The sequence below is a fragment of the Meleagris gallopavo genome, chromosome 17 (genome assembly GCF_905368555.1).
Source record: "Meleagris gallopavo chromosome 17, MGAL_WU_HG_1.1, whole genome shotgun sequence".
NCBI classification, from domain to species: Eukaryota; Metazoa; Chordata; class Aves; order Galliformes; family Phasianidae; genus Meleagris; species Meleagris gallopavo.
Window position 1 is genome coordinate 9,409,633 of NC_139420.1, and position 17,094 is coordinate 9,426,726.

At 51.0% G+C, this 17,094-nt stretch overlaps 2 protein-coding genes across 3 annotated transcripts in view; both read left to right on the forward strand.

The window, feature by feature from the left end:
- MSI1 (musashi RNA binding protein 1) overlaps positions 1–10,093 on the forward strand; it is a 28,390-nt gene extending 18,297 nt beyond the window's left edge. The window contains exons 8-15 of one of the 2 annotated variants that reach the window (XM_085238261.1): positions 81–163; positions 690–807; positions 1,858–1,938; positions 3,236–3,292; positions 6,061–6,129; positions 6,237–6,409; positions 6,839–6,904; positions 7,814–10,093. In XM_085238261.1, coding sequence (XP_085094387.1) covers positions 81–163; positions 690–807; positions 1,858–1,938; positions 3,236–3,292; positions 6,061–6,129; positions 6,237–6,409; positions 6,839–6,880 — 623 coding nt within the window. In that variant the 3' untranslated portion in view covers positions 6,881–6,904; positions 7,814–10,093. The remainder of the gene's footprint in view (positions 1–80; positions 164–689; positions 808–1,857; positions 1,939–3,235; positions 3,293–6,060; positions 6,130–6,236; positions 6,410–6,838; positions 6,905–7,813) is intronic. The other variant, XM_085238262.1, reaches the window with a different exon arrangement.
- Positions 10,094–13,026: 2,933 nt separating this feature from the next.
- LOC100543487 (phospholipase A2, minor isoenzyme) lies at positions 13,027–14,338 on the forward strand. The gene is made up of 4 exons (XM_085238513.1): positions 13,027–13,100; positions 13,183–13,342; positions 13,683–13,810; positions 14,175–14,338. The coding sequence occupies exons 1-4, from the start codon at positions 13,067–13,069 to the stop codon at positions 14,297–14,299; spliced, it is 447 nt and encodes a 148-aa protein (XP_085094639.1). The 5' UTR covers positions 13,027–13,066; the 3' UTR covers positions 14,300–14,338.
- Positions 14,339–17,094: the final 2,756 nt, after the last annotated feature.

A 17,094-nucleotide genomic window follows, 5' to 3' on the forward strand; every position in this document is an offset into this window, starting at 1 on the left:
CTACCAATAAGAGACTGTAGGTAATGGGATCCAACTTTGTAGAGCTCTGGCCTGACCGAGAAGTTTTGCCTTTTCTTCAGGGTTTGGATTTGTCACATTTGAAAGTGAAGACATTGTGGAAAAAGTATGTGAAATCCACTTCCATGAGATTAACAACAAAATGGTGAGTGCCTGGGACAGGTGCTGATGCAGAGCAGTGGCACAGGGGCAATGTGTGAGGCATTTTCTCTGCTGCAGGGAATTGATTCTTCTCCCCACTGCAGCCAGTCTGGGAAGGAAACATTGTGCTGTGAACGAGCACGATGGGGAGATGACTGAACTGCTAATAGGAATCGTAGTTCTTGGGGGTTTTGAAGTTACAGTGCAACCTCTTAGTGGCCGAAGAATGTTACCTTCATTTGGAAGTGAGGAAAATGACGCTTTGAGGCCCTTGTGCAGGGCCGAGTGTGGAACAGGAGAAGAGTAGTGTCTGAGCTCTTCGTTGTCTGTTGTGTCTGCAGAGCAAAGGGGAGGCTGGCAGCATGCAGGGCACCTGGGGAAGGACACGGGGACTGGCTGGTGGCACTGGCTGGGGCTGAGAAGTGTTATCCAAGTGGCGGCCTGGCCAGCTCTCAGCCTAGGATCTGTGTGTCCAGTGGGAATGCTCTGTGCCAGTCACAGCCAGGTCTGATCTTCACTTTCTTTGGCAGGTGGAGTGCAAAAAAGCCCAGCCCAAGGAGGTGATGTCCCCAACGGGCTCAGCACGAGGGCGGTCCCGAGTCATGCCTTACGGGATGGATGCCTTCATGCTCGGGATCGGCATGCTGGGTAAGCTTCAGGACGGATCTCGTCCCCAGCTCCCTGTCGTGCCCGGCAGCAGCTTAGAGGCTTTATTCTGAGAGCACTTCCTGGCGCGCTGAGCCGAGCAGGGCGGCCAAGGGCAGCTCTCCCTGCTGCGGGGCTGGGGACGCTGGGAGCATCGGGACCGTTTGTGATCACAACTTGCCCTCTGGTGGCATCTGGAGAAACTGCAAACTTGTCCTGCAGTCCTGCGTTAGGGAGGAACTGTCCGGAGGGAGCCCTGTGCCCTCCGCAGCTCGGTTTGTATTCCTGCAGTGTGAGAATGTATCTAATGGCCAGCGTGGAATAGGACATAGGTTATTCCACATTCAGTTCAGCTGTGCCCAAATATCTTCCTCCTGCACTTCTGTAGGCTTTCTGATGAATTAGTTCAGGTAGCCACTGAACAAAACTCCTAAAAGGGCATATTTTCTCCCCACCGTTTTCACTCGACTTATGTAGGAACACAAATCTCCAGCCCATGGTTTGCATTTTCCGAGCCGTCTGAATGTTCAAGTAGCAAGACTCAAGCTGAGTCATTGCAAAATCCACGTACTTGTTTCTTGGGAGATCTCAAATCAAATATTCATCTCTGAGTCGATGTCCTGTGTTCCCATAGGCCTGTAGGGGTGGATGGCTTCCTGGGAATGGGAGGCACTGTGCCCAGCACCAGCAGGAAGTACTCTGCCTGTGTTTGCCCGGCGTCTCTAAGTGACTCAGAGCTGTTCAGCCTTTCAAATGCCGCCACCTCCCTGATCTCCTGTTCCTAAATGCATCTGATGCATCAGAAAGCCTTAGTCTGCAAGCTGTGAGCTTCTGAGAAGGAAACCTCCATGTCCTTACATGTTTGCAGTGACAAAAAAAATCCAATGGGCCTGTTAAAGCTCAGATTCACATACATCCTGTTCTCTGCCTCAGCAGTTTCTTGGGTTTTCTGATATTAGTCCTGTTTGTTCTAACACTGCCTTGTTGCTTGTGAGCAGCTAGTCACAGAGGTCACTGCGAGCTTGCAGTAACAGCACTTTTCTACTCCCCCAGGTTATCCAGGCTTCCAAGCTGCCACCTACGCGAGTCGAAGTTACACTGGCATTGCACCTGGTTACACTTACCAGTTCCCTGGTGAGTGGTGCTCCCTGCTTGGTATTTTTGTCTGCCTGCAGGTGATGGGGTTCGCTGGCATGATCCGTGACCCAGGCTGTGCCCCTTTTACCCTCCTCCCTGTTTGGTCTTTGTTTAAATTGGAGACGGATGTGGAAGGGGGAGGGGAAAAGCCCTGGAATAGGTGGGAGCAGCCTGTCCTTCATTAGGATTATCCTCACACCCCAGTGACAGGAAAAGCCCTAGGCTGCTCTGATGCCCTTCATGTTAGCCTCCTCTGTAGGGCTGCTGCTGTTACACAGGAGGGCCCCTGCAGCTCTGCCTGTCTGCTGCCTTTATGTGTGTCTGTCTCTCTTTAACAGAGTTGCCACTGCTCTGAAAATAACACAGGAGTTTGAAGTGTAGCTTTTCATGGGCTTGGGAACTGCTGGGCACCCAAAATAGAGATGTCTGCAATGTTAGTTGCTTTCTGAACAGTGCCTGGGCCACTTCTAGCCCCTGGAGAACATCTGCTGGGGCGGTGGGCTGCAGGCCCCCTGTGTACTGGGTAGTGTCATGCTCCTGGCCCCACCATGTGCTCAGAGCATAGACCCTGCAATCAATGGCTGGAACCTGCTGTGCCACAGCTGCTCCAGGCTGAATGGGGCCTCTTCTCCCTCCCCCTCCTCTGTGGTCCTGGGGATTGAGGCAGAGCACACTCAGAGAAAAGACCATCTTGCTATTTTCTAGAGAAGTGGCAACTCTGAGCATCCCTTCCTGACCTCAACTCTCAATTTAATGATTTATATATGAAGTCTTGGTGTTAGGGGCTGGGAATGGGAGGTTGTCTCTTTGCCTGTGGTGAGCCCAGGCTGTCTGTGGCTGAAAGTTGCTGTTGCCTCCTAGCTGCCTGGAAGCTCTGTGAGTCCAGTTTATGGGTCTCGGTCATTGTGGTTTGGAGTGTTTCATTATAAAAACCGTGCCCAGCTGAGTCTGGCACACACTGAGCACCTACTGCCATTGCAGCTGAGGGCTCAGATCTGATGAGTTGTGGAGCAGTGCTCCAGGGCAGGCCTGAGGCAGCTGAGCTGAGCCACAGGTAAAGCTTGCATTTGCTCTGCCTTGCCAGATTTGTTCTAAGGATAAATACATCCTTAAAGCCTCTGGGGCAGGAGTCCAGCACCTTTCAGCACCAGTTATAAATTAGTTTAGAAATGGCACTGCCTGGTTGCAGCTTGGCTGCAGGCTGCTTCTCCAGCAGCCCTGGCTGCTGTCTGTCTGCGGGGTCTCCTTCGGGGCATTTGACAAATTCCTAAGCTGTCTTGCATTTCATTTTTAGAGTTCCGTGTAGAGCGGACCCCTCTCCCGAGTGCCCCCGTCCTCCCTGAGCTCACAGGTCAGTCCCACTCATTTCCTAAACTCACAAGCTGGGAGAAGGGGGCTTTGGGCTGTTCCAGTGGTGTTGCTGCTCTGCAGCCTGGCACAGTTATACTGGAAATGTTTCTTATTTCTTCTTCCATCTGTACAAACTCTGTTGAAAACTGCGGCTGGAAAGGTGGAGAGGGAATCAGAGCCCAGGGCATTGCCTCTGGGAAGGGCAGTGCAGGTCATACCAAGTAAAGGCATGTAATTCCTATGTGGCATTTCCTGCTGCTTGCCTCATTTTAGCTCCTTGCCCTGCACTGGATGTAAACCAGAGCTGGAAAAGTCCAGAGGGCAGGGTGGCTCCTCAAAGGTCTACATATGACCTTAACCTGATCTGCTGCAAGGGCAAGTACTGCACTGCTGGGAGGGAGGGGAAGGTGTGGGGCACTCCTTGTCACTCCACATATCCTGCACAAGGAAATGGGTGAAGTCCCACAGTGCCCATAGGGTACTGTGGATAGAAATGGAAACAGAGGGCTATTCTCCAGGAACTAGTCCTGACTCAGTGTCCTGACAGTGTAAATTCCCTCTGGATCCTCAGCCCCGGACCACGTACGGTATTTTCTCTCTGGGTGATGCTCCTTCTGTTGACTCTCCCTCCCATGGCCATGTTTTCCCCAGCCTTGTTGTGTCCATGGTATTTGTTGTAGAAGACCAGCTTTGTGTAGCACCCTGCTCCCCTTGTGCCATCTCATTTCCATAGTGTTCCTGCTCTCCAGCTTCCTTGCCCCCACCTGTTTCAGGGTGTGAATCTCTCTGCAATGGGGATGTGGAAAAGCTTCTTGAGAAGCTCTCCTGGATTTACCAGTACAAACAAGATTGAAATCACTTTCTGTGGCACAAAACCATGTCAGTCCTCAGGGAGTCTGCTGAGGTTGGCAGCCACCAAGGCACAAATTGTCCTAAGGGAAGTAGGAAGAGGTTAAATCCTAACTTTCCCAATAAAACACTTCCCTGATAACATGTATGCAACTGCACGTGCACTTGACCCCTAACTCTAAGCCTTTTGGTTGCCACACGAAGGAGATTTAGGTCCAGTGTGTATGTACATGTGTGATTTTTCCAGCAAACCCCGTAACATTTGCAGGGGAGCGCTGATGACTTGGCAAAAGTTCTTTTCCCTCCAGGCAGGACTGTGCCTCTCCTTGTGGAGGTGATTGCCTGGGGGCTGCTGTCACTGGCAGCCAGGGCGTACCAGGGCTCTGTAAAACAAGAAGTTATTAATGCTGCTCTCCTGGCTGAGTGCCATGGCAGCTTACAGTTCTGAGTGCCTTACTGAAGTACCAGCTGGGGATTGTGGCATTCTTCCCTTGCCATTACGCTTACCTACTGCTAAGCAGCCACTGTGCAGCCTTTTGGCTGGGTCGAGAGCTGCAGTTCCCATGTATAGGCTGGAGCTGGTCCCACAAAGTGCAGGGCCCCTCCATTCCTACAAAGGCCCTGCTAGCTTGAGGGCCCTTGTGCCTTGGAGCGAGTGCTTGTGCTTGATGTCTATGGGCTTGGCAAGTGGGACTGAGCTGAGGGGATGGCACAAACAGGGATGATTGCTCCAGTGTGCAGGGTGACAGTGTGCAGGTGCTTTGTCATCACGACACAAACCTGTTTTTCTTTAGGCAGACTACAAAAGCAAGAAAGGGTTTTTCTGGAAAAAGAATCAGAGTCTGTGAGGAGGCCTGGCCTCCGTTCTCATTAAAACCATATTAATTCAGTCGTGTTTTAGGACCTTGAAGCAGTGGTGGGGCAGAAGGGTGGCTGCCAGCAGCCTTTCCTCCCCAGAACAGCATCTCTGGGGGTGCTGCAGAGTTGCAACACACTCATGTTGGCCCAGGGTCTGGGATGAGCAGAAAACCCAGACAGAAGCCCCATATGACGTTTGTTTGAAACAGACTGGTGGTGCCTGCTACTAAATATTCCCTTATAAGCTAGTCTGGATTTCAGCCTTAACAAGATCGATTTGTTCTGACCTCTTTTTATGGTGCTCTAAACAGAATCACAGTGAATTTCACATTCGAGCATGAAATGCTGACCCAGTCATTTTAAGGGCAAAGAGAAACACACTGGCTAGATGCCTCCTGCCCTGAGGGTTGGTTGCCTCTGGCACTAGAATTGAGAATTAGAACTGCTATGTATAAATTAAGACTTACTGTTTTAATTAAGCCATTTCTAGATCCTGCTCCCTAGGTATATGCTTCTTTTGTTCTACGGTGAGGAGCAAGGGGTTGAGCAGTTCAGGAGGAAAGCTGGGTGGAGAGGATGGTGAGTCTTGACCGGAAAAGTAGGTAGAAAGAGGCTATTCAAATATTAGTATCAAAGGAAAGAGAGGAGGGGATTGTGCCTCTGGACACTGAGCTGCTAGCTACTGTCCCTGTGCTACTGGATTTCTCCACATTTATAGCCTAAATCTGGATCTATAGCTTCAGATGTAACTGCACCTTGCAAGATAAGGAGCAATGGATACATCTGAAACTGCTCTCTGGTTCAGCTCTTCACATCACGCCCTCGGCTGCTCCGGCGGTGGGGTTAGCAGAGCATGGAGTGTCCCCCTGCAGCACATTCACTGTGCAACCAACAACACAAGGCTGCCTGCTCCCCTGTTCTCGTCCACGGATGTGCTGTGTGATGCACTAGGCTGATGCATCTTTGCAGCCTTGGTATTTTGCAGCAGGAAACAAAGGCTCCTGTAGAGGAATTCACCATGTAACCTCAGTGCCCCTGAGATGCCTGTTCCTTCCTTTGCAGCAATCCCCCTCACTGCGTATGGACCAATGGCAGCAGCAGCGGCTGCGGCAGCTGTGGTGCGAGGGACAGGTAACTGCCACTTCCCTCCCTGGCACGCTGTCCTGCCACGGAGGTTTGCTGTGGGCTGTGGGAGGGGGGTGGGACGGGGTTGCACTTTTGGGATTTTCACTCTGTAGTTTTGCTGCCTCCTGTAGGTTCCACCCCCAGTCGCACCGGTGGATTTCTGGGCACCACCAGCCCTGGGCCGATGGCAGAGCTTTATGGAGCCGCCAACCAGGACTCAGGGGTCAGCAGTTACATCAGCGCTGCCAGTCCAGCCCCGAGCACTGGCTTTGGCCACAGCCTAGGGGTGAGTGTTCCTCACTGGGCTCTTCACAGGGGGAAGGACTGCATCTCCGTGTGGTGATGGAGGCGAGCAGTGTGTTGGGCAGCCTGCTTTCTTCTTAAGAGCTGCCACCTGCTGAGCCCCAGGCTGCACGCTGCTGGTGCAGGATGCAGTAGTTCACCTGGAGCCTGCATCCCCGGTCTCCAATGGCTCTACTCAGCCTGGTCAAGGTCCTGATCTCCAGACCTTTCCCTGGTCTGACCTGAGAGCTCATCTTGGCCCTGTCATAGTTTCCTTCAGGTTGCTGGGGCTCTCTGTACCTACCACCTCCAACTGGAGCCAGCTTTCCTAGCATCTGGGCCATGACTGAATTTGTGTCGGTAGTAATTTTCCTGGCTTTTTTTTTTTGTTTGTTTGTTTGATTAACAGTGAGTTTTATCTCCTTCCGTGCAGGGTCCCTTGATTGCAACAGCTTTTACCAATGGGTATCACTGAAGCTGGGGACCAAGGAGGCAGGAGGTAAGACAGGAGCGGGTAGTGGGAGAAGTGACATTCTGAGCTGGTCCCTGTGTTTGGGCTCCCAGCAAGAAATGTGGAAGCTGCTGGGAGGCTTGCTGCTTCAATCCAGCCTGTGCAAAACATCTTCTGGCCAGCTGAGGGCTCTGTTCCACACCAGAGGCGAGGCAGGTTGCTTCCTGCCTTGTGCTCTGCAGGCGCAGAGTGTTGTCAAGAGATCACTTAGCATCTGGATGCAAATGGAAAGGAAATGAGAGCACTGACAGAAAGAGGGAAAGGTCTTCAGGGATGGCCAGAATCATGGCCCAGAGGTGATCCCATGGCAAGCCTGACTCAACTGTGTGGCTGGGGGAGCCTCCTCTGCATGGCTGCTTGTTCTCATGGCTGCCTCATCATGGTCTGCTGCGCAGGATTTTTCCTCTCCTGTCTAGGAGAAGAAGGGCAGGGAGGATCTGAGTCTTATCAGTTTGTTTCTGGTGCTTAGCTGGGCTTGAGAGAGATGATTTCTGCTTTGCAAACATGGCTGAATTTTGTTGGCTTAAAAAGAAAGAAAGAAAAAAAAAAGCTTCAAAAAAGAGAGCAAAAACTTGAAGGGAAGGGCCCACAGCAGCCTGAGCTGAGCTGAGTGCTGGAGAAATGGCAGGACCCTGCTTTGCAGCCAAGAGTGGAACCAAGAGTGCTGCAGGTTGGGGCAGGCCAGCTGCAGAGCGCATAGAACCTTGTTTCCTGGGTCTGAACTTTGCCATTACGCATGGAAGCATCTCTGCTGTGCCCTGTGCCATGCCAGCAGGGTACAGAGCAAGTCAGTGCTGGGTCACGTCCGGATATTGAGCCACACTGGACGAGAGCCCCAAAGGAAAAGCTGTTGGGTGTTCTAGATCCTGCCCCTTCTTCCCCTGCTGTGTCTCACAGATTCCCCAGTGACCCAACCGAGGACAGCGGCTGGAGGGTCTGGTGAGCCTCGGGGGATGAGCCACGGTTCCCTTCTTCTTGAATCAAACTGCACACCTGCCGGCTGGCTGCCAGGCTCCTGCCGCCCTGCCCTGATCTCTCCCTTTGACCAGACCACACTGGACTGAACCCGAGGAGATCATCTCGCTTTCTTACTAACCGCCGACGGTTTACGCTTCCCCCTTCCCTGCCCCCAGCCCACCGGTTCTTCTTTTATTTATTTTACTAGCTGTTAGTTTTATTTTTTTATTTTATTTTTTTATCTTTTTTTGGGGGCTCCCCCTTCTTTTTGTTGTTTGCTCTTTCCCGAGCTAGTAGACATATTTTATGAATTGGCTTTGTGATTGTGTTAGGTAGTTTTTATCGAGGAGTATTTTTATTTGGCTTTGAAACTGTTTTGAATATTTTCAACTCTGTTGTTGTTGTCGTCAGTGTTTTTAAAGCACGGTATGTAATGAGAATGCAGTTCTGAAGGAAAGAAAGAGACGCAGAGAGAGCAAAAGCTGAGAGGAACTGATGTATTTCTATTTTTTTTAAAGAAACTGTTTTTAATTGTTTCTGTTTTGTAAATGTGAGGCTTTGAAAAGTGTGAAACTCCAAGGATCCGAAAACGTTGGACATCGCTATGGAACAAAACAAATGTATATTTTGCTAAGTGAAAAACACTATCTTACAGCTGAAAGAATTTTGTTTTCCTAGGTTTAGTTTTACGTGGGATTTTCTTTTTCCTCCTGTATAATATGTAAATATCGCGAGCTGAACCTGGCTGCCACGCGCAGCCTGGCTCCGAGGAGCAGCTCCAGGTCCTGGACTTGGTGCCGCAGTGTGAGCAATACTCTCCAGCAGAATCCTGACAGGACTCCGTTCTTTTTTTGTACACCTTTTACTGTAAGATTTTAAGACCTCTGATGAGATGAGAGGGGGGGTGGGGGTGGGGTGAGACGTACCGGCCATCGGCTGTGTTGCTGAGCGGGTTAAAGCTGCTTCCAATCGCTCGATGTACAGACTCCGTCACTGGGCTCCGTAGTGCCAGTGTCTGGTTTGGCTTTAGGTAAAGGGCTTCACCGCCACCGTTTGTCTTGGTTACTTTGAAAGGAATCCACTCTCCAAACGCTATCGCTTGCGTCAAGATTGCCTGGGAAAGGGGATCCTCCTCCGGAGGCGAGGGTATTGGAAGGGGAGTCAGCCAGGGCCGGGGGGAGGTGGGGATGGTTGTTCTGTAAGGGCAGGGTGCTGGGTTGGGGAGTTGTTAATGGGGAGAAAAGCATTAGGGTGGTGATTTGGGGGCGGGTTAAGGGCTTCTCAGGGATTATATGAAATATAGAATCGCAGCTTCCCATTTGCTTTACTCTGTGTTCTGAAGACTGTGGGAATTTGTCCGTTGTGCTGTGCGGAGGTGATCTGGTCCCTTCTCCAGAACCTGCAGGGACTTCCCCTGGCACGATCCAGGCCCCAGCCGGGGAACGCTGTGCCAGGGGAAGCCTCCAGCAGGAGCACACGGGGCAGGTTTGGGTCTGGATTTCAGTGAACCAAAGACCTTGTTAAGGGGGGTGATTGAGCCTTTCATTAAGATGCAGCCAAACTCTTTTCCCAGGGAAATAACAGCTTCATCTTAAGTTTTAAAAATCATTCCCTCTCTTCCCCCAAACTGATCCCTTGTAAGGGAGAGGGGTATTTGAAAAAGGACTGAGAGGGCCATCGTGCCCACAGGGCTCTTCTCTTCCATCCCTCCCCCTGTGTGCCGGAGCTTTTCCTGACCTGGGTGATACGTTTGGAGAGTTCTGTTTAGGTAAGAGGGTACTTAACAGATTAGTACTGAAAACACAAAGCAATAATTTTTGTTACTGAGACAAGAGTCTGTATGTCTGTTTTTTTAAATATTTCCTAATGAAAGAAGAGCTGCATTTTATTGGGTTTATTTTTATTCTATATACTTCAAATTTGGGTCTGCGGACAGCGCTTTCCTCCCTCTTGGTACATGCGCTGAACTGCTTCTGTGCCCCCTCCAGACATCCCAGGCCAGCTGTGCTGCCGCTGGGCTGTGAGTCACTCGCTGGCCAGTGCCGCCACTGCCTGGAGGCTGGGGCTCCGCTTTCAGGGTGGGCATTTTTTTAAAAAGAAATAAAGCTGTGTTTTTAAGCCAGTAAGTTATTACACTCCAATGTTTGTTCTCTCCACACCTGTAACCCTTTTTTTCCAGATTTCAGTTTTAAATTCCTAATAAATTATTTGAAAACTGTCCTCTGTCGTTATTCGGGTGGCGGGGATTTTCATGCGGAGGGAACTGCGGGTGAGTTTGGGCCTGGCAGGAGTGGTGTGGTGTGCTGCTGTCAGGATGAAAGCCCCAGAGCTCTGACTGTGTTTCTGCTCCCTGACTTTGGCACGGTCCACTTTATAATGTGAGACAGATCGGCATTTAATAGAGACTGTGCCTCTCCTTTGCATTACAGAGGTTTGTAGCTTCGAGGAAGGGTCGTGTGGTACTAAGAAGGTTGGCTCTTCAGATTCATGGACTGTGGTGAACCAAGGAGGTTAGATTTAGGAAGGAAAAATGGAGAGATAGGAAGAAGATTCCTTAAAAGATAACACTGCAAGAGAAAGGTAATTTCCAACAGTGTAAATAAAACAAGGTGGAGAATCCTGTGCAGCAGGTCGTCATCACACAGAATTCTTAAAAATAATTTAAGGCTCAAGCCAGTGACTTTGGGAACCAGTTGTACACTGGGATGGCCACAAAAGTGTGGGTTGAGAACTGGCTGACTGGCAGAGCGCAGAGGGTCATCAGCGGTGCAGAGTCTGGCTGGAGACCTGTAACCAGCGGTGTCCACCAGGGGTCTGTGCTGGGTCCAGTCGTGTTCAACATCTTCATCAATGACCTTGATGAGAGGATAGTGGCCACCCTCAGCAAGTTTGCTGATGATACGAAGTTGGGAGGATTGGCTGACACGCCTGAAGGCTGCGCTGCCATTCAGTGAGACTTGGACAGGCTGGAGAGCTGGGCAGTAAGAAACCGGATGAGGTTCAACAAAAGCAAGTGTAGGGTCTTACACCTAGGGAGGAATAATTGCATGCACCAATACAGGCTGGGGGATGAGCTGCTGGAGAGGAGCTCTGCAGAGAGGGACCTGGGCGTCCTGGTGGACGACAGGTTGGCCATGAGCCAGCAGTGTGCCCTCGTGGCCAGAAAGGCCAATGGCATTCTGGGGTGCATTAAGAAGAGCGTGTCCAGCAGGTCGATGGAGGTGATCCTCCCCCTCTACTCTGCCCTGGTGAGGCCTCACCTGGAGTACTGTGTCCAGTTCTGGGCTCCCCAGTTCAAAAAAGACAGGGATCTCTTGGAAAGAGTCCAGCGGAGGGCCACAAAGATGGTGAAGAGCCTGGAGCATCTCCCCTATGAAGAAAGGCTGAGTGAACTGGGTCTGTTTAGCCTTGAGAAAAGAAGACTGAAAGAGGACCTGATCCAGGTTTATAAATATCTGAGGAGTGGCGGCCATAGTGGTGAGGCCAGTCTCTTTTCAGTGGTATGTGGAGACAGGACGAGGGGAAACGGACATCAGCTGCAGCACAGGAAGTTTCGCACGAATGTGCGTAAGAACTTCTTCACGGTGAGGTGACGGAGCACTGGAACAGGCTGCCCAGGGAGGTTGTGGAGTCTCCTTCTCTGGAGATATTCAAGACCCGCCTGGATGCCTACCTGTGCGACCTGGTGTAGGGAACCTGCTTTGGCAGGGGGTTGGAGTTGATGATCTCTGGAGGTCCCTTCCAACCCCTACAATTCTGTGATTCTGTGTACTGAGCACCAGCAGCTTTGTGCACCGTACTGGTGAGGAAAGCCAGAAAGAGTTCGGTGGAGAGATCCTTACCCTTCTGGGAGTTTTCTCATACAGCACTGGTGTTTATCACATGCTGGCTTTCTCACAGAGTGGTCTCCTTGTTTAAATCCCAGATATGATAGTATTTTTGATTTGTGACTTAGCAAGGCCAATTTATTCGAAGTTCTCTTGTCAACATCCATAAAAAAAATCACACTGAGAAATGGGGAAGAAGGAACCACACAGTCCTGAGGATCATCAATAAATAAGCAGAGAAATAAAATATTTAAAAAGAGTAAAAGTGGCCAAAGTAGCAAAGGAGAACACTTAGATATTGAAGGGAAAGTCAGCAGCTTGATCCGTGTCAAAAGATCAAGATGTTTTTTTCCCAAGTAAGCTGAAGCACTGGCTCCTTTACGTCAGCCTGTAATGTTTGCTCAGTGTGCTCACTGTGAGGACATAGGAATCTTGAGCCTGTAACTCAGCACCTGTTGACTTAGTTAATCCGTGAGTAGGGAATCCCAGAGACTTAGAGAACTTGTGAGAGATGCCTAACTGGGTGCTGCTTTGGTGATGGAGAAACTGCTGTCTGAGCTACTGAAGTGTGCTGCGTGCATGGAAACTCCTTCTAAGGACAGTTCATTTCCAGCATATCTCCTGAGGTCAGGTACAAACAGTCACCAGTTCTTGTTTAAGCCAAGCCATGTGGCCTTGCCAGGAGGATGGGTACCGTGCCACCTGCTTGTACCTGAAATTAAATTATCTTTAGTTATTTTTATTCGCGATGTTATCATTCACCTGGAATGGGTGTGAGATGGTTTCAGCAGTTACTGGAGGAAGTTGGCCAAATCTGCACAGCCAAGATGGAAAACAGGGAAATGACTGCATCCCATATACTCAGTTAAAATCTCTGGTTTCAAACTCCCATGGCTTTGTTGCATTCACACCTTCTTTTGTTGCTGTGGTTGTTTGTTATGAAAATATTCCCCCAAAATTTCAGAGGCTTTCCAGGTTTGCTCCTGGTTCTTGCCTAGGAGAACCTCTGAGAATCTTCAGATTTGGAAGAGACCTTTAAAGGCTGTCTGGTCCCACTTCTGTACAACGAATGGAGACACCCACAGCTCCGTCAGTGCGCAGAGCCCCGTTCCCTGACCTTGGAAGTTAAAAGAATTTAGCAGTAAAACCTAGAATGCAAGTATCTGCCCTGCTGGCTTCCAGAGTTTGAACTCCACTGGCCTTCAGAAATTAATGCCAAAATCTGCTGCCTGCAGCTTCTGATAGGAGAAATCTGTTAGATAATATAAACACTGGTGTGTGCACCTCACTTCCATTTCAAGGTGAGCTCGCAGTATAAAGAGCTGCGTTTCCTCCAACAGCAATCTCATCGTCAGATCCCACAAGAATGAAGACTCTTGGTGTGCTGTTCTTGCTGTCGGGTGCGTAGGCAGCGCGTGCCCCTCTCAGCACCCCCGGCCTGCTGCCTGCACACCTAACGCTAACCTCTGTGCTTCTCCTCAGTGGTGGCTGCCATCGCTGCCATCTCACCTCGTGCGTTATGGGAGTTCCGCAGCATGATCAAATGCACCATCCCAGACAGCCACCCTTTCCTTAGATTTGATGACTACGGCTGCTACTGCGGCTTGGGAGGCAGTGGGACACCTGTGGATGAACTGGACAGGTTTGTATGACTCTGCTGTTATAAATCTCTTTCTGCACTTCTGTTTTTGTGGTTCTGCATGTCTGCTTCTCCTCAGCCCTGTCTGCAGACAGCTGTTCCTCTGGCACCAGGCATTGATGGGGACACGGTAAATGCTGCCTTTTGCTGTCCTGAGAGCTTCTGCAGTAAGCACACACGTAGCAGGCACCTCAGGGAGCTATCACTGAATATTTGGAGGGTTTGGTGGTTTTTGTGTTCAGTGCCTTGTCAAAGTCTATTGACAAATAGGCACACACACAGCCTACAAGTCAGCTGAGTTTGCGTTTCAACACCTTCTGATCTTTTCCTCCGTGTTTCCCAGGTGCTGTCAAGCACACGACGAATGTTACTCTGAGGCAGAGAACAAGACGGTGTGTTCCTCCATCCTGGACACCCCCTACACAGAGATCTACAAGTACTCCTGCAAGAACGAGGAGATCACGTGTAGCAGTACGTCCTGCCCCGAGTCCCTGCCGTGCTCCGTGTCACTGTGCCTTCCCTGTCTGGAAGACGCGGGGCTGCGTGGCCTTGGGTGCGGGAGGGATGTGCAGCGGGAGGCCCTGCCAGGGTTACACTGCCTGCACGGTGTGCAGAACAGCGGGACCCCCATCCTCCTCTCGGGGTGACACAGAAACTGCGGTGCCTCGGACAGCCGAGGGCTGTGGGCTCAGTGGGGAGCACGGCTCAGCTGTGCCACACGGTTACAGAGTGATGGCAGAAAGCTCGGGAAGGGAGGAGGGGCAGGGAGTGCCGAGATGGGGCAACGCGCGGCAGGGCTCCGCGCAGAGCTCTGACCGCCCACCCTCCCCTCCAGGCTCCAACAACGAGTGCGAGATGTTCGTCTGTAACTGCGACCGCACAGCCGCCATGTGCTTCGCCAAGGCACCCTACGACCCCGCTCACCACTACCTGGACAAGAAGAAATACTGCAGCAGTTAAATGCGGCGCGGCTGCCGCCAATAAAACCCTCGCACCACGCGCCTCCACCCGTCCGTGCTGCGCCGCGGCCTCGAGACAGGGAGGGAGGGAAGGAGACAGGGGGCGGGTTGAGGCGAAGCCCCGCCCCATTCCGCCACCCGCGTCCCTTGATTGGCCCCGGGCGGGGGCGGGGTCAGGAGGAGGCGCGGGCGGCGAGCGCGTGGCGTCGTGTCCCGGTCGGCCGTTATCCCGCGGCTCTCGGGCGGCGGTCGGGCCGTTCTTCGCGAGGCCGGCGTCGTTCCCGGCCCTCGGCAGGGCGCGGAAGGCGGGCGGCGGCGCTGCGCCGGTCGGCCTCGCCGCTCCTCGTGGCGGTGCGCATCCCTCGGGGCGCCGCCGTGTGCGGGGCTGAGGCGGCCTTCTGAGGGCCGTCTGACCGCGTCCCGCCCTGCTGGGCGCGCCCTGCACTGCCGCTCCGTGCGGAGGGCCGCTCCGTGCGTCCCTGAGGCTCTGAGGGTGTTAGAATGGTCACGGGGTAGCATGGCGAATCACGTTCTTCTTAAAAAACAAAACAAAAACTTGAGTGCGTGCGTCTCGCATGCAGCTGCTCCGTGTCAGGGCAGGCAGTCCTCGTTCTGTGGCAGTGTTCGTTTCCTATTTCCCTCAGCTGTGCACATCTGTGAGTCTTCTGGAAGCGCTGAGCTCTGGGTTTTCATCAGAAATGTGGAGGATCCCGGGTGCGATTCCGTCACACAACTAGGGTGGATAACTTGTTGGGGTGGGAGTGCAATAAGAGCCCCCCTGACCTGACAGACAGATTTTGATTCTGTGGTCATTGTGGAGAGTGAAGGTCCTAAGTGGGAGTTACTGCAATCCCTTTGTGGTGATTAATGACAAATCCATTGTGGAAACAACAAACCTTTGCTGTCTGGAAGAAACGCCGGGCTGTAAGTAGAAAGAGAGCTGAGATGCAGCTGGCAGCATTTCAAAAATGCATCCTTGCCTGTAGTGGGAACAAGACTGGAGGTGGAAGTGCATCTGCTCCCGCAGAGCAGTACTTGGGCTGCTCTAACATAAATTCAGTGCATTGGTGAAAGCACCAACTCATCCTATCTCTTGCTCCATACGTGTTTCTGTAAGCCTACATATATCTTTCAGTCCTTGATCACGCTTCTTATACTCATTTGTTGGTGCAGATGACTGAACAGTAGATTTAGAAAGCCTCCCCTCCTAGCAAGACCTTATGTAGGGGATCTTCTCACACAGCCTCAAGTGCCAAGTCCCAGGCAATGGCAGGTGTAGGGCTGGGGGGGAACTGAGGGAGTGTTGAAGGTTTCTGTTCAGAGCTTTGAGGCACATTGTGGAAAGTAGAGTTTAACAGTAATCTGGTGAATGCTCAGGCTGACTGCCTGGTGGGAAGAACACAGACTGAGTGAAGATCTTTTGCCACGCCAGTCTGTGTTTCTGTTCCAAGAACAGAAGCAGTAACTGAAAAGACAGACATCCCTGTGCCTGTTGAGTATGGGAGCTCTGGAACGACGTGCAGCACCACAGCCACTACAGCTGGCATGCGGCATGCTGGAGGGACTGCTTGGGTTTGTGTTGCTGAAGTGAACTCAGCCTCTTATCTTCCTTTTTATTGTTTTCTAAGCCAAGATTTGTTGGACCCTGCAGGAAGAGTTGAATTACTCCAACCATGTGGACATTGCAGCCTTAAAGGTGAAGATATGCCAGCTGAGACAACGCATACAGAAAGTAAACAACTATGCTCAGGGTAATGACTGTTTCACTTTCTGTCTGCAGACCTATACTATACATTTCCACTTTTATTCTTCCACTCAGGCTCAACTTTTCCTCTTACAGTGCTTAGTAGTGAAGGAGGGGAAAAAAAATACAGACCGAGGCACTTTTTGTTAGTTAGGGAAGGGAGAGGACTGGGGTCTGCACACTAACCTGCAGGAAACATCTGTATTTGGAACAGTGGTTTTAAAGCCCAGCTGGCTGAGCTCTACCTTCCACCTTCCTGAAGCAAATTTGTTCCTGAAAAAAAAAGAAAAAAGGAAAGATCTGTAAGAGTATAGCAATGCTATTTACCTGCTGTCTCATTCATGCTTTTTCTCAGAATGCCTTGCAAAAAAGTATGGGTCATGGTATTGCACCTATTACATTATGGAAAGCATATGCTGAGTGACTTTCTGAATGTCACAGTGTGACATCTAGACTGTCAAAGGGCTGAGAATCCATGCTGGTCTCATCCTTCCAAACCCAGTGCCCTTCTTTGTGTTGGATGCCCTGTGTGCCTGTTGGCCATCGTGTTCCCTCCTGCTGGCTGCCCCAGAAAATAAAAGATGTAAAAAGCATGCTTCTGTTGAGTGGGGATGTCCCTTAGAATGACAAGAGTGGTGCTTATGAGGAACCCAACATTCCTGGAGCATCTTTTGCTGCCACAGCGTTCCATATATGGAAAACATGTCCAGTAAAGGTTATGGCAAACCTTTCCTACTTCATCCAAAATATTTCTTTGACTCTTTGTCAGATCTGAAACTTATGGTTGTTGAAGTCAGTGTCAGAACTGCCACTGTGCAACCCTGGTCCTGTGGACGCATCACTTAGCGCAGCTCCTCATGCTCCACCTGCAACCCCCAGCATGGGGATGGTTTTGTTGGTTAAGCAAAACCCTTCTGTGAGCATTTTTTCCTCCCCCACCCTCTAATGATCTTTTGATAAGGGAATAGCAGAATGTCCCAGAAGTGCTCATATGTTAGGTGGATCGTTATCATGCAGCTCACTTGACTCTTGTTTTTGTCTCCTGGAGGAGT

Excerpts from the sequence above, each read along its gene's own strand:
- LOC100543487 (XM_085238513.1), top strand. The coding sequence starts at position 13,067 with ATGAAGACTCTTGGTGTGCTGTTCTTGCTGTCGG. Across the intron at positions 13,343-13,682 it reads CCTGTGGATGAACTGGACAG|GTGCTGTCAAGCACACGACG; the intron begins GTTTGTATGACT and ends CGTGTTTCCCAG. Across the intron at positions 13,811-14,174 it reads CGAGGAGATCACGTGTAGCA|GCTCCAACAACGAGTGCGAG; the intron begins GTACGTCCTGCC and ends CCTCCCCTCCAG.